Below are 24747 nucleotides of genomic sequence, written 5' to 3'. Positions count from 1 at the left end.
AGCAACATGAATATAGTTTGCAGAATACTGTCAGTTCTCGTCATTTAAGATGTTGGTTCATAAGCATTGATGAGTAATAATAAATACAAAACTTTCAAGTCAGAAAGTTACTTATAACATAGTGGTTTGTTTTAGCTCCTAAGCATTGATTTCCATGACAGGTGGGAGGTATGTAGAGATGTCCATTTGAATAGTAAGAGCATTATGCAGTGGCCAAGTAGTTCACCTATGCCTGTGTTCAGCCAAGGTCGTAACCCTGACTCAGGTTCTGGGATAGACTGTAGATGGCCTCTAACAGAAGTTTCTTACCAAGTTCTACCTGACTCTCCCCAAATCCCAACTCTAAAGCATGGCAGGTTTGTAGAAAGCTACCCATGATCTACATCTGCAGAACCCATCAGTTTTCTTGAGAGCTGTATGTATCTTAGAGGGGTCTGTGTGGGCATCCTCCAGAATTGATATTCAGGTTGATATTCTCCCTCTCTTTGAAGTAATTTTTTTCACATATTTCCTACCACTCCTGTTCACTTCCCAGTGTAATGCTTGAGTTATCTGAGAAACTCAGGATAGCATTTTCTAAGCAGTAATTTAGTGTTGGGGCAGTGAAGCAGCTTTATGGCCTGTTTGTTAAGATCAGATTGTCCCACAAAAATGGAATTATTGGGATCATTTAATGGTTGAGATCTACCCCTCACTTACTCATTAATCTCCTTTGATGAATGTTCGCCTGTGGTTTCTTTTCAAGGTTCCCGGGGCTTATCACAAATCTTAATTCTGCTTCATCTCATGCTTAAAGAACCTACAACCTATTGAGATTAGGAGCACAGAGGCACCTTTAATAGTCTGTTGTGTTTGATTAAGTTTTATTCCTAGTATAGAATGCTACTGGACATTCTTTAGCAGAATAAAACAACTAAAATATGCAAATAGCTTTGAAGAACTTGGACTTCTGAACCTTTCCATGGATTTATTTTAAAATGAGGTTCTTTTCTTAAAGTGTCTTCTCACAGGTATGAAGCACCTAGTGATGCTATTGAGGTGATAAGTCCTGCCAGCTCCCCTGCACCTACCCAGGACAAGCCACAGGCCTATCAGCCAGAGATGGCTAAGCAAGCAGAAAGTATGTCTGTTTTGCCATTTCCATGTCTCGTATTTGCATTAACATTTGCTTCTAATTACCTGTCTAGGCCGTGGTAAGAACACTTGTTGCTGGTTAGTCTGCTTTAGAAACCTTTAGAGCTGTACTAACAACTTTTACCTTTTACACTACTATTGGGTACTCTTTTGTGTATAGTTTAGTGAAAATAGATGCACTGGGGCTGAGGAGGTGTCTGTAGGTAAAGTAACTGCTGCACAAGCTTGAGGATCTGAATTTGGATACCGAGAAGAACCTCATGAAAAAACTGGGCCTAGCAGTGAGTCCTGTAACCCCAGCATGGAGGAAAAGGTGCAGGGAGCACAAATGAAGGATCCTAAAGCTCACTGGCTAGGCAATCTTGCTGATTCCGTGTGCTTCAGGTTCACTGACAGCCTTGTCTCAGAAACTAAAAATCAAGGTAGAGGGCAATAGAGGAAAGACACTTGACATTAACCTCTGGCCTGCACATTCACACATACATGCACACAATTACTCTAGTAAGTGCGGCGTACGTGTGTGCACAGACACACACACACACACACACACACACATACACACACACACACACAAAAATGGCTGATGGCTTTGCCCACTTTTTTGGGAGCAGGGGTGTTTCGAGACAGGGTTACTCTGTGTAACAGCCCTGGCTGTTCAAGAACTCACTTTGTAGACCAGGCTGGCCTTGAACTCACAGATCCGCCTGGCTCTGCCTCCCAATTGCTGGGATTAAAGAGGTGCACCACCACCACCACCACCACCACCACCAGCGCTTTGCCCGCTTCTACACTCATATTTTACTCTACATCAGTGGATATTTTTTGCCTCAAGATACAAAAACAAAAATGAGGTGTAGAGGTGCACATCACATCCTTTTCTTAGGTTCTTCTGAGTTATTAATACTTTACGCTGAGTCGGGGCCGAGGCATTCCTGGTGTAATGTGTCTACCTGCTCTCCACTAGGTGAACCCACTCGACAGTATGAAGGACCACTGCATCACTATCGGTCACAGCAGGAGTCCCCATCCCCACAGCAGCAGCCGCCGCCACTGCCCTCAGCCTCTCAGGCCGAAGGAATGGGGCAGGTGCCCAGGACCCATCGGCTGATCACACTTGCTGATCACATCTGTGTAAGCCTTTTCCCACTTCTATTATTATTTTTTAATCATGCAGAAAGCAGGTTGTTTTTTTTTTAATAAAATCATAGCAAAGATATTCAGGTTAATTAGCATGGGGCACTAGGAGTCTGACTCAAGGCCCTTTTGTGCTCAGAATGAAACTCTGTCTCAAAAAAATAGAAGACAAAACAAAAAGTTTAGTTCACACCACTCTTGGGTAGGTATCTAACGACCTTCACCACTTACTCCTCTTCTCATCCACAGCAAATTATCACACAAGATTTTGCTAGAAATCAAGTTTCCTCGCAGCCTCCTACTTCAACATTCCAAACTTCACCATCTGCTCTGGCATCCACACCTGTAAGAGCTAAAACATCGAGTCGCTACAGCCCAGAGTCCCAGTCCCAGACTGTCCTGCATCCAAGACCAGGTTCTAGAGTCTCTCCAGAACATCTTGTGGATAAATCCCGGGGAAGGTAGAATTTTGTTTTGTTTTTACCAAACATATGTAAATTTGGCCCAGTAAGGTAATTTTTAATATGTCTAGAAGTTAGAAGATTCATTTCTCAAATCAAATATCATTTGCCCTTATTCTCTGGAGAGTGGAAATGGGTATTTTTTTCTCTGTATATTACTTTCAGGATGTTCACTGTCTGGGCACTTAGTACAGTATGTGTATTAATGTATATTCAAAAGTAGTTGGGTAGTATTTGCAGAGGCTTGATTATTCTTTCAGAATTCTTTCTCAGGCTGGACAGGTGGTACACTGCTATATTTCCAGCTACTCAGAAGGCAGGGACAAGAAGATATGAAGCTTAGGGATAGTTTTGGCTACATAATGAGACCCTGTCTCAAAAAATTCAATAACAGTAACAAAAAAAAATCCAGGCCGTGAGTACAGTGCAGTAGGGATGCACTTGCCTCATGAGGGCAAGGCTTCAGGGTTGGTGACTAGTGGTGCTTGTTATCAATCTTCTGTCTGAAGCTTTTCAAAAAGGAAGCAAGTGTTTTAATTCAAAGCAGTACACTAAACATCAATTGATGTTAAATTATATTTAAATAGCACAAAGGAAATAGTTCTTCAGAATGCTGAGAATAAGAATGAGTATCAATAAAACAAAGATTCTAGCAAATACTTTGAATACACATAGAGGATGGATAAACCAATCACGTGGAAAACAGTGCTTAGCTCCAAAAAAGAGATTTATAGGAGACAGGATTATTCCCCAAAATGAGCAAGGTAGAAAGATGTTAGGAATAATATATTTAGGAAGCTCGCAGGAGTCAGGTGGGATGGCACTCCTTAAAAGTAGAAAACCCCTGGGTGTGGTCAATCATGCCTTTAATCCCAGCACTAAGAGATAGAGGCAGGAGGATTTATGTGAGTCCCAGGACAGCCAGGACTACGTAGAGACCCTGGCTCACACAAAGTAGAACCCTCACAGAACATTCTTTCCGTGTATCCTTACTGCAGCGAATGGCCAGCTGCTGCGATTTCATTCTCAACTCCCCCATCCCCCATCTCCTGCCGCCAACGCCATACTGGACTATTTTGAAGCAGATATTGCACATAATCATTTTAAAGGATTATCTTAAAGATAACATGAAAGCATGCTTGTTCTCACTCTCCTTTTGTGTGTGGTGGGGGCAGGGATTGTCTTTTGAGACAAGGCCTTTGTATGTAGCCCTCCCTATCTTGGAACTGGCTGTGTAGACCAAGCTGGCCTCTAACTAGGAGAGACCTGCCTACCTTTGCCTCCTGAGGGTTGTTTTTTGCACCACTACACCCAGCTTATATTTTTCTCTTTTAAAAAAGAAAAGTTCAGTTATAAAGAACAGAAGGCTGGCTGTAATCTGTAGTCCTTCAGAGGCTGAAGCAGGAAGACATGTAGAACCCAGGAGTCCCGTTTAGATTAACCTGAAAAACAATCACACACACACACACACACACACACACACACACACACACACACACACACACCCCATAAATAAATAAATAAATAAATAAATAAATAATAAACAAGGCAGAAAACTGTATACTATGTAGCAGGTTTGGAACAATTTATGAAGAGGGATTCCAATTGCCTTCTCCACTTATAACCTACATCTGTGAGTCTGAATGAGGAAGGTTAGTTTCTTTCATTGCTCTTAGTAAAATTACCTGATTTTATCATTCAAAATGTTTACATAATCCATTTTGCTGTTCTGGCAGTTTTAGAATAGAATGTGCATCATGAGCCATATAGAAATGGCTGGTAACTGGGGTGAAGAGATAGGAAGATATGTGTGTTTATTTTGACATTTAAGAAATACATAAAATGTAAGTATGGTATGTAAAGCTAAAATATATAAACTAAAGGTTCAGCTGTAAAGGACAAACCATGAAGATCAATCAGGCTTTTTTTCTCCTGCACGTGGGTATTGATGGATGCAAGGTTAAAGGTTCGTAGATCAACCTCAAAACCTGTCATGATTTTAAGAACAGGGTAAGGTTGATTGGGTAAGGAAATACCAAATACACTTATGAAATTATACGTAGTAAATGCAAACAGTGAATCAGTAGTGACCCTGGAGTACAACCTAAACTGCATTTTCTACCCCAGCAGGCCTGGGAAATCTCCAGAGAGGAGTCACATCTCGTCAGAGCCCTATGAGCCCATCTCCCCACCCCAGGTCCCTGCTGTGCATGAGAAGGACAACATGCTGCTCTTGTCACAGAGGGGGGCGGAGCCTGCCGAGCAGAGGTGGGTATGCTGTGCCTAAGACTTTCCTCTTTGTGGTCTTTCTATCAGACTAGGACTCTGGGAAGAACGCCTAATGATATTTTCCTCATGAGCTATTACTACTAGATGTTAGCCAAAGCATCACATTAAATAAGTTAGAGAAACTTCATCATTATTCCTGCAAGTTACTCCTTCTAGATCCTTTGGGCAGCAGGTGGTGTTGGCGGTTCAGCCAGCATTTGAGTATGCATCCTATATTAAGTGTTGTGGACTGTACAGATTGTGCCTTGTAGACTTTCCTCTCACCTCATTCTTTTTTTTTTTTTTTCTGCCGAATGCCGTTTATTGAAGGAGGGAGGAGGTCTTAAATACAAGCTTACAGCACAATGGGAGAACCCTGGAGGTCAGAAGTTCGCTACCGATGTTTTACAATCTTGCATCTAAGCTGTTAACACCCATTATGTAGGATACACAGACAAGGAACTTCCCTTAAGCATTCAAGAGGGTGGAACCTGGCAGGGAATTAGCATAGGGAGGATATCAAGGTCAAGGTCAGCAAGCAAGGCAACAGTTACCCAAAACGGGGGCCAGGGCCCTACAGGTCCCCCTTTTACTAAAAAATGAGCTTCTGACTTAGGTTGCATGGGATGTCAGCAGGTCACCTTACCCGTTATAGAGACAGATGCCTGCCCAGGCCACACAGGCGCTCTGTCTTAGGTTGGCCTCCCACCTCATTCTAACCCTGACTTTGACCTGAGTGACTAACTGCCCTGTATTTGTCCTGCCTCACCAGAGTAGGTAGACAGAAGACACATTGAGGAAAGCATTCAGTCACTAGCATGGCATTTTTGTTCCAAGACCAGGCTTACAAAGCTTCATTTCCTGCTGTATTCTCTTGTATTCTCTGTTGTCAGTTCTTTTCTTGAGAGTCACACTGTTTTCTTGGCATTAACACCCTTTAATGCCAAGGGACAAATACATGATTTGATGATGGCCAAGGCTGGTAGGGAGAGGAGAGTCCAGTTTTAAAACGGGTCTTTCTAATTCTAGGCTGTTGATGAATTTCTGAGAATTAATTGTACATATTTGTAGGCAACATCATACATGTTATTACCTTCAACGAAATGAGGGAGAAAATCATTATATATTCATGTTTTCCCAAATTGAATTTTTATGCACAGGGATCGTGTCTTTTTGTCTTTCTTCACAGTGTTTTTGTGTTTAAGTGGTGAATGAATACATATGACTAGATAGTGTTGTCAACAACATGTTCTGTTACCATCTCTGTTAGGGGAAGTTTATTAAACTTTGAGTATAGGAAGCTACCAGTGAAAGATGAAATTCTTTGTATTAAAACTCAGTTCCTCTGTTGTTTATCTTAAAATGATTAGGCAATTTTATGTAGATACTGCAGCTATTTTGCTGAAGTCCAACTGCTTGGCTAGATATGAGCCTTTGTTATTTTACAGGTAGGAGTGTTATTAGTCACAACTAGTGTACTTAAAGAATGTTGCTAGTAAATTAGTTCCTAGTGTATATAACCATAGTTTGTGCTTAACTTGATAAGCTGTTTCTGTGTTTTCCAATTAATACTTTGCCATTTTATTCCTTAAGAATTTGTGCTGTAGGGGCTGGAGAGATGGCTCAGAGGTTAAGAGCACCGACTGCTCTTCCAGAGGTCCTGAGTTCAATTCCCAGCACCCACATGGTGGCTCACAACCATCTGTAATGAGACTTGGCACCCTCTTCTGTACACATAATAAATAAATAAATCTTAAAAAAAAAAAAAAAAAAAAGAATTTGTGCTGTAGATTAACAAGGCATGGTATCACACACCTATAATCCCAGCACTGGGGAGGCAGAGGCAGGCATATCTCTGTGAGTTCCAGGCCAGCCTGGGCTACAGAGCTCCAGGACAGTCACAGCTACATAGTCTCAAAAAACCCTGTCTCAAAAAAACCAATAAATAAATAAATAAACTATGCTGTAGATCATCTTCATTCTAATCCGAATTTTGCTGTTTTATCTTTCAGAGCCAAAAAGCATTTGACTATTTCTGAACGAGTTTATGGTCACATGCTCTTTCCTAGGCTGGTAGCAAACACAGATTGGGGAAGCAGTTTTCTGAGTACTCTATACCTGTTATTAAAAGGAATGTTCTCAGGGTTAGGAGTGCAGGAATCTAACAGACTGAACTGTATTCCTGACAGGAATGATTCTCGATCACCAGGAAGTATAAGCTACTTGCCTTCATTCTTCACCAAGCTCGAAAGCACATCACCCATGGTTAAATCAAAGAAGCAGGAAATTTTTCGTAAGTTGAACTCCTCTGGTGGAGGTGACTCTGATATGGGTAAGTGGGATTTCTTTCATGAACCCCAAATAAAACATGCATTAACAATGCTATCTCCAACGTTGCCTTTTTTATAATCCTGAGTTTGAAGGTTTTTATAGAGCATCTTGATCTATACAATGTTGGCAAATTCGCAAGTAGGTCCTTCTTAGGAAACAGGAACTTGGGTGTTTCTGAAGCCATCCATCTTCATGGGGAACTAATGCTGGGTCTAGGGCACAGTTTTCTTTACTTGTAACTAAGTTAGTTCTGTTTGGGTTTTTACTGATGTGTCTTGTTTTAAAGCCCATTTGTTTTACTTTCATCTGTTTGAGCCATCTCCACATAACAGTTCTTCAGATATTTGAAAAGCATGTTTTTCATGAGTCTTGCCTCTAAGTTCTGTTTTATCAATCATTCTTCATGTTCTTGTTCTAAGTATATTATCTCAATTTATTTATCTTTTGAAAGTCTTCCGAGTAACTCAAATAAATGATATTATCTGTCCTAAACTTATCATTATAACTATAGTGTAAGAATATCTTTCCATTAGCAACCTGAACAGCTAAGCAACACGACACTGTGCCGAAAAACAGATGTCAAAGTGTCAGTGCTCTACTCAGAAGCCACCTCTTCCCTGGGGTTTGGGAACTACTAGTTGGTGGATATTGGACAGGATGATTTATAGTTGCTTGTCCTGGCTGTCTTCTAACTTACCAGGACCTGACCGACTCTCAAGGGCCTCAGTGCAGTCCTGTGGCATACAGATGCTACTGTGACAAACTAATGTAGCAAAAGATTAAGTAGCATGCACGGTGCACGTTACATGGGATTATCTCCATTTTATAAATGAGAAAGGAAATTGAGTCAGAGATTTAATAACTGATGAAGGTTACCCAAGAAGTAACAGGGGTGGAACTCCAACCAAGCATTCCAACCTGAATCTTGGCTTCCACCGATGTACCCTCTAACAGTTCAGGACTCACAGTACTCAGTCTCCAAGGTTGTTTGGGAATGTATCTCTCCGTAAAACTGTGTGGCAGACCCTTGCTTTCCTTTGGGCTGATGTGCTTGCTCTCAGCAGATCGCTGCTGTACTATCATTTGTATGTCCTCTGCTACCAGCCAGTTTTATTTTGTTTCCCAAGACAGGGTTTCTCTGTGTAACAGCTCTGGCTGTCCTAGAACTAGCTCTGTAGACCAGGCTGGCCTCGAACTCAAGAGAGCCACCTGCCTCTGCCTCCTGAGTGCTAGGATTAAAGGCGTGTGCCGCCATCACTTGCCAGCCAGTCTTATTAACCAATGATAGAGAATCTAGAGAGACTTGTCTCTGATCTATGATTTGCTAGTATCCTGACCCAGTCAAAAGAAATTCTGGGCTCTAAAGCTGAACTGCCAGACAGGTGTGTAATTACATCTCTACCACTTGTGATTAATATTCATTGCATGCTGCTCTCTATTGAATGGTGAAAAGGATGAGACCCACATCACTCATTGTGAACCTATTCTATCTCTAAATTATTAGATGTATCTTTCCTCCCTTTTCTTCATCTTAGCACAGTAAATATAGATTTATTATAGAAAAGTGAGCAGTAACTCCCAAGAGTAGAAGGGGTTTCAAGATAGGAATACCCTGGATTCCTTTTTAAGTGGCAACAAATTGTAGAATGCCGACCAGAACCGTCAGACTTACAGAGTGACTAAGCTTACCTACCCCATCAGTAGAAACACTACCTTGGTTTTCTAATGATGTTGAGGAGGCCCTTGATCTCCTCAACAGTTGCCTTTATTTAGTCTTCAAAAATCACCAACAAAACATACCAGTGCCCTCACGTACAGTCTCTTAACTTAGAGATGCCCTTTCTAAGCATACAGACACACAGGCTGAGGGATGGCAGGTTGTTGGGGACCACTGTCACCCTCTCTAGCTTTGTCTTGACTGACTAGTGGGGAGGAAATTCTTGACAGAGCATGCTGAAGTTCATGAAGACTACTTGATAGCTTTTCCTTTGATGGGATTTTTCACACTGTCCCCAGCAAACTGGTCATTAGCAGGCATTTACTAAACTGAGGTCTATGTTGATGGGGGGTGGGGGGCTGTCACAAGTGTTTCGTAAAAGTTACCTGATAGGAGATGGTGTGCTGGAGTTTTAAGGCCAAAACTAACAAAATTGTGTTAGAGTCTAGAGTTATTTTTCATTTTCTGTGTGTGGGTGTTTTTGCCTACATGTTTGTATACCACATGTGCAGTGCCCACAAGGGACAGAAGAGGATGTTGTATCCCCAGAGACTGGAGTTACAGCTGGCTGTAAGCTGTCATGGATGATGGAAATCAAACCTACATCCTCTGGAAGAGCACTTAATCACTGAGCCATCTGTCTAGCCCCAAGAACCTGGGATTTTGTTTGTTTGTTTGTTTGTTTTGTTCTTTATTGTAAGAACTCTGGCTATAGAAAAAGGAATTTATATTAAAGAACCAGTGGTTCTAGGGCATCATTGACTCCTTACTGGGAAATAGAGCTGAAAACCCGAAAGCCACCAAGCCAAGAAAACTGCTTCGACTCAGTATCTCAATTTGTTTTCCTGTGGGACACAACAGTGGCATTGTTCTTAAGCACTCACTTCACTGGTGGCTTCCCAGGTGTGACAGGGTGCCGACTTTGCAGAGTTAGCCCTTCTGTTGCCTCAGGTTGTGTCTCTTTCGGCCCTTTCTAGCTTCCTCAGCTCAGCCTGGCCCTTGTTTTCTTCAGGGCTCTCAACACCTTTTCCCTTGAACACTAATTTTAGGGCATTAAAACTGAATTTCATACTGAAAACCTTTGAATTTGTGTCTGAAGTCCAGTTTGTTTTTTTTTTGAGACAGGGTTTCTCTGTGTAACAGCCCTGACTGTCCTGGAACTCACTTTGTAGACCAGGCTGGCCTCAAAACTCAGAGATCCTCCCAAGTGCTGGGATTAAGGGTGAGTGCCACCACCATCCAGCCCAGCTTTTCATTTTATCTAGAGTATATTCCTGGGTCTTTCTAAAACTGAACATTTACTCCGCTTCCCACAGGAAGTTCCTGCTCTTCATAACCAGATAACTTCAATCTATTCCTTTCTTATCCTCCTCTGTTAAGTCAGGTCTCAGGTGCTTTCTTCCCTATCATTTATATGCAATTGCCGCATCTTCTTTAAGACAAGGCGGCCTCACACTGCACCATGACTCTCTGAGGGCTTATTAATATGCAAATTATAAGGCCCTGGGAATTTAGAAAATGGGAGTTTGAGGCCAGCCTGGTCTACATAAAGTTCCAGGACAATCAGAGCTACATAAGACCCTGTCTATATTTTTAAAAACAAGTAGAAAGTGGCATTTTACTAAGTTGCCACGTCATTCTGATCTATATGTGAAAGCAGCACATGTAACTGTAAGCTCAAGTGAAGGGAGAGGCCACATTCTGAGTGTTTGGTATTAGAACTGTTTGAATTACAGTCATCTGAACTTTTGAGACAGGGTCTCTAATTCTGGCACAGAGATCCTCCTGCCTCTGCCCACCAACTGCTGAGCGTACATGTGCTACCACATCCTCTCTCATGGGGTCATCTTTTATTGCTTTTTACTCTCTTCTGGTTCAGTCAGTAACGGTTCACTGAGTAAGTTCTACCAACTGTTATTTCAGGCTGACTTTGCCCACTGTGTCGCATGTCTCTGGAAGTCAGACTGCCTGTAGTCGCTATTCTACAGTCCTGCTGTTAGTGCCGACCTCCCCCCCCAGTCAGTTGTCAACTGCTCTGATCAAGAATGGTAATTTCTAGGCACATTTGCTCTTCGTAAATGGCTCTAATCCTTAGGCAAGTCTATCCTCCCATAGTGTACAGTGCTCAGGTATCATTATTCAGGTACCTTCTTACTTCCAAAATTGTTTTTTCCTTTTAACATTCTCTGCAGCAAATAAGTGATAGAAACAACTTATGTCTCCAGGTCCCTTCTTCTGGCACAAAATGGTGGTTTTCATTTCATTTTTTATTCAAGTTGCAAATTATTAATGAGATAGTTACTGGGATTTAATGATAGATCATGGCAGAATTTTTTTTTTTACTCAGGGAATATCCTGAGTACAAAAAAGCTTCCACTTTGCCCTGGTAGCATGTTGCTTCCACAGTATCCATCCACTGAGGTGGCTTTTAAACACTCTCACACTGGACTGTTGGTACTTTTCAGGGGTGTCTGAAGTCCAAGCCTTCATCCCTAGGAAACCCGGATTCCTGTTCTGCCAGTGACTTTTTCGTGTTTGCTTTGCCCTCAGCAATGTAACATCTCTTCCTCTTTTGTGAATTCTCTTATCGTGTTTTGAGTTTTCTACCTGACCTGATTTTTTTCTTAATAGGCTCCCTGCCCCAAGAAAGGTATTTTCATTTCATTTCTACATAATAAATGAAATGTAGAAAATCAAAGGGTTAATTTTATTCTAGAATTTCTTGAGTCTTTGTATCATGATTATCTCATCTCAATTAACCTAAAGATGTGTTTGAATACAGCAGCTGCACAGCCAGGAACTGAGATCTTCAATCTGCCCGCAGTTACTACATCAGGTAAGAGTCCTAAATACGTGCTGACAAGTGAGCACAACGGAGGTAGTGGGATGATCTGATGGGTGCTGCATTTCACCATGAAGGGTCTCAGCATCATGGCAGTGTCTTGACTGCTGCAAGAGCCCAGGGTTTCTTTCTCTTTCCTGTTTCCCTGTGCTATGATCTGCCTCAGAAACAAGCAGCAGTCCACTGCCGCCTTGTCTCTCCAGGTGCAGTTAGCTCAAGAAGCCATTCTTTTGCTGATCCTGCCAGTAATCTTGGTCTAGAAGACATCATTAGAAAGGCTCTCATGGGAAGTTTCGATGATAAAGTTGAAGATCATGGTGTTGTCATGCCCCAACCTGTGGGAATTGTGCCTGGTAGTGCCAGTACCTCAGTTGTGACCAGCAGTGAGACTCGGAGAGATGAAGGGGACCCATCACCTCATTCAGGTAAGGTTCTTATTTCAGTGTTCACTGAGAACTCCTGTGCTAGAAGAGGGTTTTGGATCCACTTGAACTGGAGTTACAGAAGGTTGTGAACCACCATGTGGGTGCTGGGAATTGAACCTGGGGCCCTGGGTAAGAGTAACAAGTGCTCTTATTAACTCGTGTTTTGAGTTTTCTACCTGACCATCTCTCCAGCCCCAGTGTGTTTTGTGTGCTATGTCATTTACTATTCTGATAAATATGACTAAATCTCAATGTAGCTGCAATCCACAGAAAGGGATTAAAAACCCCACATTGCCCCATTTGGTGGCAAAGGCATGGGCCACCAATGCTGCCCACCTGGGCTTGATTCCTAGTACCAGCAGGACAGAAGGAAGAACTGATACCTGCATCCCTACCCCACACATCTCAGACAAGAGAATTTTTTTTTTTTTTTTAAAGATTTGCTTGAACCCACAAAGCTATCGGATGAATAGAAGTTAGTCAAGGTTTTTGCAAATACAAGATATGTATTTAGTGTGAAATCATCTACAACCTATGAATCAAACCAACAAAAGCTTTCAGTATTTATATCAAGTTATCTCTTATGGTTTGTTTCCTGTTTTCAGGTAAAAATCTTTGTGGTTAAGGGAAGGGTTAAAACAATGACTGGTGTTTGCTTGTCCCTGCCCTGTACTCAACGCGTAGTAACCTTGAAGACAGTATCAACTTAACTATTCTAGAAAGTGAAGTCTTAATTCTGCCCTTCTGATTTTTATTGGTGGTATATTTCTGTGTTTTAAGATCACTTGGCAACTATTAGGAAGTTAAAATGATACTGGGGTAGGATAAAACTGCTGGGGCTAAGATAAAAAGATGTGCTAAGTGATGTGGGTTCTTCAGTCATGTGTGTCCCAGTGCTGTGAACTTTGGGGTATCTGCTGAGATCCTGGAGGAGAAGGCTTATCTGCTGCAGCCTGTCTTTACACACCTGAGTGGCCTAAGTCCTCCATTTACTTCTTTTAAATTGAGGTGGGGAGAGGGAAGCAGACGGTTATTACCCACACTCTTAAGGCCAGCAGTCACCATGCTCTTAAGTTTACAGGATGATGTGCTCTACCCGCTCCTTAAAAGACAATTTGCATCCTTAGTTGAGCACAGGATCTGGATTCTCCATGCTACCGCTGCTTTTTTCACTCGGTGTTACATAATCAGCATTTTGGGAGGCTTTGTTGCTGTCACTGAGATTACCAGCAGTTAATATAGGAACTTGAATTTCACTTTTAGGAGTATGCAAACCAAAGCTGATCAACAAGTCAAACAGCCGGAAGTCTAAATCTCCTATTCCTGGGCAAAGCTACTTAGGGACTGAACGACCTTCTTCAGTCTCCTCTGTACATTCAGAAGGTGATTACCACAGGCAGACACCAGGATGGGCCTGGGAAGACAGGCCCTCTTCCACAGGTGGGGAGTGTTGAGGAGCCTCATTTAACTGATAAATTAGATGTCATTTTTATGTTAGTGCTTTGCTAATATTACCTGCTTTTGAATAGATGTTATGGTTTGGGCAAGAACTGTAGTTTTTTCTTTTTCTTTTTTTTGAGTCGGGCTTTCTCTGTAGCCTTGGCTGTCTTGGAATTCACTCTGTAGACCAGGTTGGCCTCCCAAAACTCAAAGAGATTCGCCTGCCTCTGCCTCCCGAATGTTGGGATTAAAGGCATGTGCCACCACTGCCCCACAGAACTGTAGTTTTCTCTATCAATTCTTGGCCCTACTTTCCACAAGAGATTTTATATTTATGTGATCCATACATCCACTATGCTGGTTGGTAACCAGTATTTGCAAATAAGTCTGGTTTCAGCTCTTCCATGGACTGTACCCAGATGAAATGTCACCTGTAGTGACTTGCCTTTAGCTTTTACTAAGTAATCAAAACCAGAACTAGGAAGTGTAATGTTTTAACAAAAGCTATTCTGTCTGTCGGTTTACATCTCCACAATATCTCACGTGCATGTGTGCTTTTAATCACATTAACTGTAGGGGTCAGTGAGATCATGAAATGGCTTTAGTGTAAAGTAACTGCAGACCTAATGGCCTAAGTTCAATCCACCCACATAAACGTTTAGGAAGAATCATCTCCTGAAAGTTGACCTTTGACCTCCACCTACATGTCATACACAATACAAACAAGAATTAAATGTCATTTCAAAAACAATCATTTTTTTGATTAAGACGGGCATATCTGCTGTAGATTTTAGAGTTTCAGAGAATTACATTTTTTTTCCCCTTGTGGGTTCCCTGTATGCCTAACAATTTCATAGTTCTTAAACGTGTACACTTGAAGGCTTCTGTGGCATGTGTAAATGTGTATGTACTGGTAATCTCTTAGAGAAGCATACACACATTATCGGAGGTTAGCACACAACATACTCAAGTGTGTCAGGGAACTTTGTAACCTTCCTCATCCCCATCTCCCTTCCCTTCCCCCAGTGGTTTTCTTACCTCATTACTTTACTTTAGGGAAGGAGTTTTTTTTTAGACCAGAAGAGGACTTGATCAAATGCATGTTTTATGCTTTGGTTTAAAATGATAGGAGGTACTGTGGGGACAGGACAAGTGGTACTCTTGTTAATGTGCCCCATTTTAAATCTCATACACATTTAAGTCAGCCTAGTGAGATTATATAGAGCCTGGCTAATGTTCCTGGATACTTGCCATGTTCTGAGAGCAGTATTTCTGATTTCTATTGGAAAGTTACTAGTATGGGTGGTAGGCTCCTAATTAGAGCTTAATATTCAGTAGCTCTATACTTCGATTCCCCATGGAGAAGCGTGATGTGATATCACAGACTTAGCCCTACCTAGGTGGTTACTTGTCTTATCCTTTTTAGAATTAAACTGATCACTGGCCTTTCCTTGCCATTGTTTTCAAAGCATCACAAGACCATTTTGCTAGAATACCCCTGCCCTGTTCCATCCTGTGAACACTGCATTAGATGCTAATGACACTAGACATCTCGTTTTCCTCTTGTCAGGATCTACCCAGTTCCCTTACAACCCTCTGACCATGCGGATGCTCAGCAGTACCCCACCAACACCGATCTCGTGTGCCCCATCTGCCATCAGCCAAGCAGCTCCCCATCAGCAGAACCGCATCTGGGAGCGAGAACCTGCCCCGCTGCTCTCCGCGCAGTATGAGACACTGTCTGATAGTGACGACTGACCTGTGCACAGCAGGGAACTCTGGCTTTGGTCTCAAGTACAGATTAAAAAAGAATGTCTGCTCTCTTATGATTTGTGCCCAGAGACTTCTCAGAGGAGCCAGGGCCACAGATGAAGAAGAAATGATGTAAATTCATTTGGAAAATCAAATGGGAAAAAAACAAAACAAACAAAAAACCTGCCTCTCATACAGGCAATTCAGTGGATTATAACAGTGGAAGGTTGAAGTGTAGAGTTTTTTAAAAGTGGACAATTCCTGTTCTTACATCTGTTTGTAAAGAAAACCATGATGTCTTTAAATCACCCTTCTGTAAATAGATGACCTTTTTGCAGTGTATCCCCTTGCTGTAGCATCTGGTGTACTTAAATTTAAATCAGCACATCAACATTGGGGGTCATTTTTTAAATTCTTTGTCTATCTTTTTAACCCCAGCCTTCTAAACCACCTCACACGGCACAGTTACACAATACTGGCTGTCATGGGCATTGTACTTCTGTTTCCACTAAATTCAACTTTCCTGGGAATGTTTCAATCTTGTGAAAATGTTTAGGTTTTAATACATACCCTGTCATAAAGCCTGAATGAGGTCTAAGTGCAGGAGCAGCAGAACTGTCATGTTGGGAGTTTCCAGTGCGGGCTTTACTTTCTTCATTAGTAGCACTGAAAAAAATATTACTGCATGGGTATGTTAGAGTTCAGTTTTAAAGTTTAAAGGCTTATTTGAGGCATACCTCAATGTTTATGCACACTGGTAATTTGACCATGCCCCTAAGTATTCTTCTGCATTTGATGCAGCCCAACAAAGCTTTTGTTCTGAAATAAATTTGACTATCCTGTCCATAGCTACAGTCTATCATTTGTGACCTAAGGGTCTTCATGTCTCAGGTTTCAAACAAGAAACACACACACACACACACACACTTTTCTTTAGTTGGATACATATCTGGCTGAGTTAAAAAGATAACAATCTGTACAGAACTGTGGTCTTCCAGGCTTGTTTTATGCTGCATCCTGAACTAACCACTGAATATAGTCCTTTTATATCTCTCTGTCAGTGCCCACTCTGCTTCTACAGAACACCAGTAAAGTGTTGTCAAGGTGCAAGTAATTTAAAGACTGAATTTTAAACTAATTATGGTACTGGAGGATGACTTTTTTTTTATTAAGAATTGCTTGCTGTGTTTTTAAGATTTGCTTTCACACAGCTTTATCTTGGTGTTCAGGCGGCTTCTACTGCACAGATACTTAGTGGTTTGGGGATAATGTCGCTGAGAAATGGAGGGAAAAAGAGGTCACAGACTTTTCAGGAGACCAGAACTTGTAGAACTCAAGTCCCTAGAGCCATTGCCTGAGCCCCCCCTTAGCATCTGTACCACTGGTTTTGAATCCCCCCCCCTTTTTTTTTTATTATAGATGAAGACACAGGCTCAAATTTGCCCATATACCTTAGCAAGTAACAAAGACAGACATTTGAGATCTTAAAATAAACTTTAGCCATGCATGGTAGCACACACCTTTAATCTCAGCAATTGGAAGGCAGAGGCAGGCACACCACTAAACGTACAAGGCTAGCCTGGATTACAAGATGAGTTCTGGGCCAGCCAAGGCTACACAGTGAGATAGGATTCTTATCACTTGTAAAGTTTACAAGTGTCCAAAGTGTACCTTTACAATAATTATAAACATAATGAAGACTAAGACTAAGTGTTTGATTAAGTTTACTGCTGAAAGCCCACCCCCCCAACCCCCTGCCAAGTTCCAGTAATAGCCTAGAACTTAGTAAATCATCTGGCCAACTGGCCCGAAAGATGATGATGATGACTGACCCTAAGGGTCTTTTGCTGTTCCAGGTTGGGTTCACTTTAGGACAGATGAGCCTAGCTTGCTCCATGCTCACCACAACATGAAATCCAGCATCATTTCTTAGTTCAAAACAACTAGAACAAGATCCTCACAAAGTTTACCTAGAGAGGTGGAGGTACGCCTTACCGTGATACTACTAAGGAGGGAGCAAGCAAGCACTGAGATTATGAAGTCAGCTACAAATCAAGGTGTAGCATTTTGTGGGCCAACACTATATCTGTAACACATGCACATACAGCTAAATCAAGGTCTTCCAGTAGAGGTAATATTCTGATAACTTTCCAGTCTATTTAGTGAGAAATTTTATACTACACTTTAAATTTTCATATGCTGTGATTTTTGTCTTACATACACTTATTCCCTGAAAACTCCAGTAACATGGTATAGTTCAAAACTTTAATATGAAATTAAATGTAAATTGTTTAAAGTTGTAATCAGTAAAAGGCGATCAGTCCCTCTGTCTCACTGCCTTTTTTATAACAGTGCAAAAGAACGCTCCTGGGAACATGTACATCAGACATCTATCTGCAAACTGCAGCCTCCCCAGCCCCAGGACCATGAGGCGAATCACTACAGAGGATTCAAAATCCTAAGACTTTACTTTTCCTAACTCTGGAATTATGAAACAGTAAAACATTCTCAAAGCAAGAGGTGATTGAAATCTTATCTCTTGTTATTCTTGGTTAAAGGGTCAATACGTGGTTAACTAGGGAGTGAGTGGTAAATGCACAACACACAACTCTGGTCTAATTCCGAGGATTTGGACCTTAGGGTTTCCCTTTTAGTAACTCAGTCGATTACTTTTCTATGATTCAAAGATTATTAGAATACATACAATATTACATAGTCTCTAGTTTATTATGAAGATTCTCCCAGTACAAACATATAAACCAAAAGTCCATTGGCCAGTCCTACTCACGTCGCCCACCTCCATGAAATGCCAACACCACCAGTGTTCCTTCATGGCACCCAGATAAATTGTCTTCTCTCTCAGGTAAGTGGCCATCTGCCAGGTTGCAAAGGTAAAAGTATCCATCCATGTTACCTTGTATGTATGTACTCTGAAGCAGTGATAATGTTTTTTTCAACATAACAGTCGATTCATTTTAAGTCATCAGACAAAGAATCTAATTGGTTTCCCACTTCACAGCGTAAATACAGAGATTGCAAAGTAAAATGCCAGAGCTAAGTAGGATCCAGGTCACGGTTCCACATTGCCAATGGTACACATCAGTGCTGTCAGTATTAGTACTGGGTTCAGCTCGACTCCACTAGGTGACTGTGACTGTAAAGGAAGCCCAGGGCTCAGACAGCACTGATGAGAGGCTTCCTTCTTTCTGCCACCACCATTTTTAGTTGTTACATGTAACCAGGAGACAAAGGGCCTAACTTCCACTTGAGAAGCTAATGCTCCGTACTGCGGCCAACTAGAATTCTCATTTCCCCATATTCATTAAATCTCACAACGCTTCAATAAAAGACTGTAAGAGAACTTACCAAAATCCTCCTGTGCCTTCAGACAAGTAACTTGTTTGCCAGAAATGGATAGAGAAGAGGAAGTATGAACCAAAATCTTACGGAAGGTGTAATGACCACACCGTGGAGAACTTGGCCACTTAATCTACGGTTTTCTCAGACCAAGCTGGACGGCCCTTACATGCTGCACTGGAAAACATCACTTACTTCACATCAAGCCCTTATAAGTCAGTCAGTACAGGGTGAAAGCTGTTGCACCTTTACAAACAAAAGGAGGGCCAGGCACAGTGCACCTGCCTATCAACAGTCCCAGCACTTGGGGGACTGAGGCAGGGGGACTCCAAGTTGGAGGCCAACACCTCATCTCAAAGTAAACGAAATTTAAAAACAAACGTGGCAGTGTATACAACTTGTCCTTCACCGAGGCTGAGTTGAAGAAAGCTGGATTTCAACCATGATTCACATCTCTGCTTAGGGTCCAGACACTGAAGAACAGTCAGTCACTCCTTTGGGCTACCAGAAATTACCCTCTACAACAAAATGAACTTAACATCTTAACAAAATTAAGTCAGAAGTCTACTTTTTCTCGACAGCTCAGCCAGTTCTTCCCTGATGTGCTGCACAGAAACCTCATCTCTCTTCAGCTCTGCCTGGTGCAGTGCTTCCTGGTAGATCTCTTCTGCTTGTGTGTATCGCTCTAGAATAACCCAAAGAAAGGGGAGAAGACAATGTGTTTTCAAAGTGACTGAAGAGAAACCACTACTAGTGAGGGCATGTGTCTGATCACCGGGTGCTTGGTGAATGACACCTAGTGCTGTCTGTCATTCGTGCTTGACCACTGGTTTCAATATGAACCTGGGTGTCAGTCAGCTCTAAGGAACTTAGTGCTGTGGAACCACTAATGCCCTTTAAAGATTTCACAATTGTGGTGCATGCAATAGAGGCCTATAATCCCAGTTTATGGAAACATCAGGTGAAACCCTGAGTAATATGGAATAGCAGGAAATAGATTGTATCATATTGAGGCTTCAGAGCACTGAGGAACTGTACCTGTGAAAACAATTTAAGAATCTATAAAGCACTACAGAGACAAGAACCTATCACTGCACAGTATTCTCTACCTTCACATGGTCGTGCAGAGATATGGAAAGTGTGTGAATTCAGCAAAATAGTACATTAACACGCATGCATTTTCTGTCCTGATTTAGCCAGCCCTTTAACTTAGCGCAGTGGTTCTCAACCTCCCTAATGCTGTGATCTTTAGTTCCTCACGTTGTGGTGACCCGAACCACAAAATTACTTTCATTGCTACTTCATAACTGATCTTGCTTCTATTTCAAGTTGTGATGCAAATATCTGTGTTTTCCGATGGTCTCAGGTAACCCCTGTAAAGGGCTGTTTAACCCCAGAGGGGTCACAACCCCCAGGTTGAGAACCACTGACTAGGGTTTTCTTCACTGTCATTTGCCCCCGCCCCCCAATCCCGTTTTACCTCAAAGCCCAGCAATACCCTTCTGAGAACCAGTCCTTTCACTCTACCTACCTCTGTGTGTCAAGATGGCAGCCAGATTGCTGAGCACCATGTGCAGCTCAGGATGATTTATCTCTCTTGCCAGATCTGACGCCCTCTGCATATAAATGTAGGCATCATCAAAGCGTCCCTGTGCATCCAGAGTAGTAGCCAAGTCACTCATCAGCACAATGGTCTAGAAGAAAGAGCAGCCTTTTCTTTACAATACACCTATACAGAACGTTAACCTGACGTTTGTTAATGCACACACACGTCTTCAAATTCATCAGGACTCCACAAAATTAGAGGGTGAATTGCAGGGATCTGGCTCCACACTGTACTGCAGACACTGTCAGATCCACACTACGGCCAGCAGTGATGAAGCCTCAGAACGGGAACAGGATATTCCGCTCCAGACATTATGGAGCTAGAAGCAGGGTGAGAAGCCAGCATTCCGAGTGCTTTGTACGCCTCACTGCATTACAACAGCATTCCTGCCATGATCCTGAGCCTCACCGAGAAGAAACAGATCACTTGCATTATGGGGGGTCTCTTTAAGACTTTGAAAGAGAGAGGGAGCTGGTACTCTAATTCAGGTTTGCTTCTTACTGTGACATGCCATTCGGGCTCTCAGAATTAAGTCCTAAATATTCCATGTTCGGTCTTGTCTGTTTTATATGGTGGGCTGCAGGCATTCAGATGATCTCAATTCTGTGTTTAGCATTCTAACAAGGCTTTGTTTTGCCTGCTTTGAAAAATCATACAAAATAGCCGGGTGGGGGTGGTGGCACACGCCTTTAATCCCAGCACTTGGGAGGCAGAGCCAGGTGGATCTCTGTGAGTTTGAGGGCAGCCTGGGCTACAGAGTGAGTTCCAGTAAAGGCACAAAGCTACACAGAGAAACCCTGTCTCAAAAAACCAAAAAGAAAAATCATACGAAATTCTGTAATAGAGGTTTTAAGAGTTGTTTAAGGACTAAGGCCATGGATCAGTAGTAGAGCCCTTGCCTTGAATTTATGAGGCCCTAGGTTTAATCCCTAGTCCTGTCAAAAGGAAAAAAAGAAAATTTTAAGTCCCTATTTCACCTCCCACAGTTACCCAGGAGGCAAAGACACTCATATATTAACTAACATTTACTTAGGTTCTGACTGGTATGGAAGACGGTTCTACAATGCAGTGGTTATGGTGTTGCTTCTAATTGGTGTGCGGAGATGCAGGTCAGTGGTAGAGCACTTGCCGGTGCAAAGCCCCTCCTGGGTCTAGTCCCCAGCACGGGGAGACACTGGGTTAGACCTGCCTTGTACAAAGAACACTACTGTGTAAACCACGACTCATGTAAAAGGGTCTAGGCAGAGCCAGTGACTGATCAGCAATCTCAAACCCTCCTTGAAACAAGTAGTAAGTAGTTGGGAACTTGAAAGCTGGTGGAAAGAAAGTGAGCAGACTGTATATAAACCTTTATACCCTCACATGCAGTTCAGCCTGGCCACGTCCATAACTGATACTAGGCGCTGAATCTAGAGCCTCACCAATGCTAGGCAAGCTCTCTACCACCGAAATATACCCAGCCCTTTGTCTTTTTCTCCTTTTGACAAGGGACCTAACTTGGCCAGGCAGCCTTGAACCTGTGACCTTAAGGCCCATCTTCAGAGTACCTGCACCACCAGGCCTGGCTTACATATACTGTTCCTCAGAACTGCCTTCCTCCTTTACCTGTGGGTGTCTTTCTCCTTGTATTCCTTGACAAATCTGCAGGGCTTTTTCATACATCCTCTGTGCCTGTGATAGATGCCCAGAGAACAGCAGGTAGCGTGCACAGGAGTCTAAGCTCATGCCAAGGAGGAGGTAGGTATTGGCTTTCTCTTCCACTAAGAAAGAAAGAAGAGCATCGTGAGAATGCAACCACTATTTACAAAGGTGAGGAAAGGAGCCAATCTACTTCTTCATTGTGGCCACCAGGTTCCACTGAATGCTTCAGGTCACTTAGCTAAACTCCCAACTACAGGAAACTGGATGGCCCAATTAAATGACAAAAAAAAAAAATTTTTCACCAGAAATCATGGAACACTCCACCTCCATTATGAGTAGATTAGAGTTCACAGATCAATTCAAATATTGAGTATTTTAAATTGGAAACTAGTAATCAGAAAAGATGACTAAGTAGCTGGGCTTGGTGGCGCACACCTTTAATCCCAGCATCAGGGAGGGCAAAGGCAGGAGGATCTCTGTAAGTTAAGGCCAGCCTGGTCTACATAGTGAGTTCCAGGACAGCCAGGGCTATGTAAAGACCCTGTTTCAGAACAATAAACAAAAAAAGAAGAAAGAAACAGCACCATAAAAGAACTTCCACAAAAATAATGAAAAGGCTTCTCTGCCTGCTGTCAAGAGAAAACTTCACACAAGGTACAAAAATGGCTTAAAATTTTTTTAATTACACTTATTATAAGGAGTCATGTGCTTGTAATGGCAGCACAAGCGTGTGGGTTAACAGAAACCTGTGGGAATAACTTTTCTCCTTTTATTCTGTGAGTTCCAGGGATTAAACCAAGTCTTCAAGCAGCTGCCTTTACCTTCTGAGTTATTTCACTGGCCCAAAAGGACTTCTTTTTCCAAGGAAACAATTGTAATTGTTTTTATTTACGTATATAGGTGTTTTACCTGCACGTGTATGTCTGTGCATCACATGCATGCCTGGGGCCTCCAGAGGCCAGAAGATCCCCAGGAGCCAGAGTTACAGACATTTGGGTGCTGGGAATGGAACCCAGGTCCTCTGAAAGAGCAGACAGGGCTCTTAACCATGGAGCCAGCTCTACAGCCCCACAAAATTATTTACTGACACATGATTCTTTGAAATATAGGAACTGCTGAAGTCAGGCAAGAAAAAAAAATCAGATAGTTTAAATAAAAACTGAGTAAGAAGTTCAGACCATTTATAAGAGCCCAGAGGGTCATTTGAAATGTAAGAAGCATATTTATTTTTCCAAACTTTAATTATATATTCCATATATTATTTCTTTTTTTTTTTTTTTTAAAGATTTATTTATTTTATGTATACAGTATTCTGCCTGTATGTGTCCCTGCAGGCCAGAAGAGGGCACCAGATCTCATTACAGATGGTTGTGAGCCACCATGTGGTTGCTGGGAATTGAACTCAGGACCTCTGGAAGAACAGTCAGTGCTCTTAACCTCTGAGCCATCTCTCCAGCCCTATTATTTCTTTTTTTTTTTTTTTTTTTTGGTTTTTTGAGACAGGGTTTCGCTGTGTAGCTTTGCGCCTTTCCTGGAACTCACTTGGTAGCCCAGGCTGGCCTCGAACTCACAGAGATCCACCTGGCTCTGCCTCCCGAGTGCTGGGATTAAAGGCGTGCGCCACCACCGCCCGGCCAGCCCTATTATTTCTAATCATAGAAAAACATATGCTACTTAAAGTCAGTATATGAAGAAACCAAGATTTGTTATAGAACCCTATTCTTTTTTGTTGTTGTTTGTTTTTTCGAGACAGGGTTTCTCTGTGTAGCTTTGCCCCTTTCCTGGAACTCACTTCACTCTGTAGCCCAGGCTGGCCTCGAACTCACAGAGATTCACCTGGCTCTGCCTCCCGAGTGCTGGGATTAAAGGCGTGCGCCACCATCGCCCAGCTAGAACCCTATTCTTAAAATACAAGAAAAGGGAATTCTCAAATACACAGGGTACAAAAACAGCTAAGTACATGTACTACATTAGTATAGAAAGTGGGTTAAATAGGAACCTGAGGAAGTGCTACAGCAACAAGCTGCCTCTATAAAGTAAAAATAGAAGCTCCATTAGGAAAAGATTATCTCTAGGAAAACTCAGCACAACACAGTCCTTCCCCAGCCCCCACCCCAACCCTGTGGTAGTTTGAATGTAATTGGCCCCCATAAGCTCCTAGGGAGTGGCACTATTAGGAGGTGTGGCTTTGTTGGAGAAGTGTGTCACAGTGGAGATGGACTTTGAGGTCTCATATATGCTCAGGCCATGCCCAGTGTCTCAGTTCACTTCCTGTTGCCTGTGGATCAAGATGTAGAACTCTCAGCTCCTTCTCTAGCACCATGTCTGCCTGCCATGTCCCACCATGATGATAATGGACTGAACATCTGAACTGTAAGTGAACAACCCAGTTAACTGTTTTCCTTTAGAGAGTTGCTGTGGTCATGGTGTCTCTTCACAGCAACAGAAACTCTAAGACGTATTCAGGGAAACACAGGAAAGTCTACAGAACTAAAGCTGTTTGGCTACCTAGAACATCCTGAAATTTCTGCTATACTGACACTTTCCTTAGTCAACAGAGGTCATCTTCAGCACTTTCCCAGAACACAATGGTAGACTCTATTTTAAGGTGTTTATTTCCAAGAAAATGACTGATAATT

The 24747-nt window shown here is 42.2% G+C and overlaps 2 protein-coding genes across 15 annotated transcripts in view; one reads left to right on the top strand and one right to left on the bottom strand.

Annotated features, from left to right (window-relative positions):
• Positions 1 to 17827, top strand: part of Ncor1 (nuclear receptor corepressor 1) — a 158752-nt gene extending 140925 nt beyond the window's left edge. For 7 of the 12 annotated variants that reach the window (XM_059270872.1, XM_059270876.1, XM_059270877.1 and 4 more), the window contains one exon: positions 998 to 1554. In XM_059270872.1, the coding sequence (XP_059126855.1) occupies positions 998 to 1197 (200 nt within the window). In that variant the 3' untranslated portion in view covers positions 1198 to 1554. Of the gene's footprint in view, positions 1 to 997; positions 1556 to 2098; positions 2266 to 2517; positions 2730 to 4856; positions 4998 to 7186; positions 7330 to 11827; positions 11882 to 12090; positions 12313 to 13575; positions 13753 to 15322 lie in introns of those variants that run through there. The other 5 variants (XM_059270878.1, XM_059270874.1, XM_059270871.1 and 2 more) reach the window with 2 other exon arrangements.
• The window catches only part of Ttc19 (tetratricopeptide repeat domain 19), a 38434-nt gene continuing 29262 nt past the window's right edge, over positions 15576 to 24747 (bottom strand). For 2 of the 3 annotated variants that reach the window (XM_059270891.1, XM_059270888.1), the window contains 3 exons: positions 22073 to 22227; positions 20393 to 20555; positions 17000 to 19546 (listed from right to left, as the gene is read on the bottom strand). In XM_059270891.1, the coding sequence (XP_059126874.1) occupies positions 19413 to 19546; positions 20393 to 20555; positions 22073 to 22227 (452 nt within the window). In that variant the 3' untranslated portion in view covers positions 17000 to 19412. Of the gene's footprint in view, positions 16171 to 16999; positions 19547 to 20392; positions 20556 to 22072; positions 22228 to 24747 lie in introns of those variants that run through there. The other variant, XM_059270889.1, reaches the window with a different exon arrangement.

Source organism: Peromyscus eremicus, chromosome 8a (genome assembly GCF_949786415.1).
Source record: "Peromyscus eremicus chromosome 8a, PerEre_H2_v1, whole genome shotgun sequence".
NCBI lineage: Eukaryota > Metazoa > Chordata > Mammalia > Rodentia > Cricetidae > Peromyscus > Peromyscus eremicus.
Note: the sequence above shows the minus strand (reverse complement) of the source record. Positions and strands in the feature narration are given on the sequence as shown.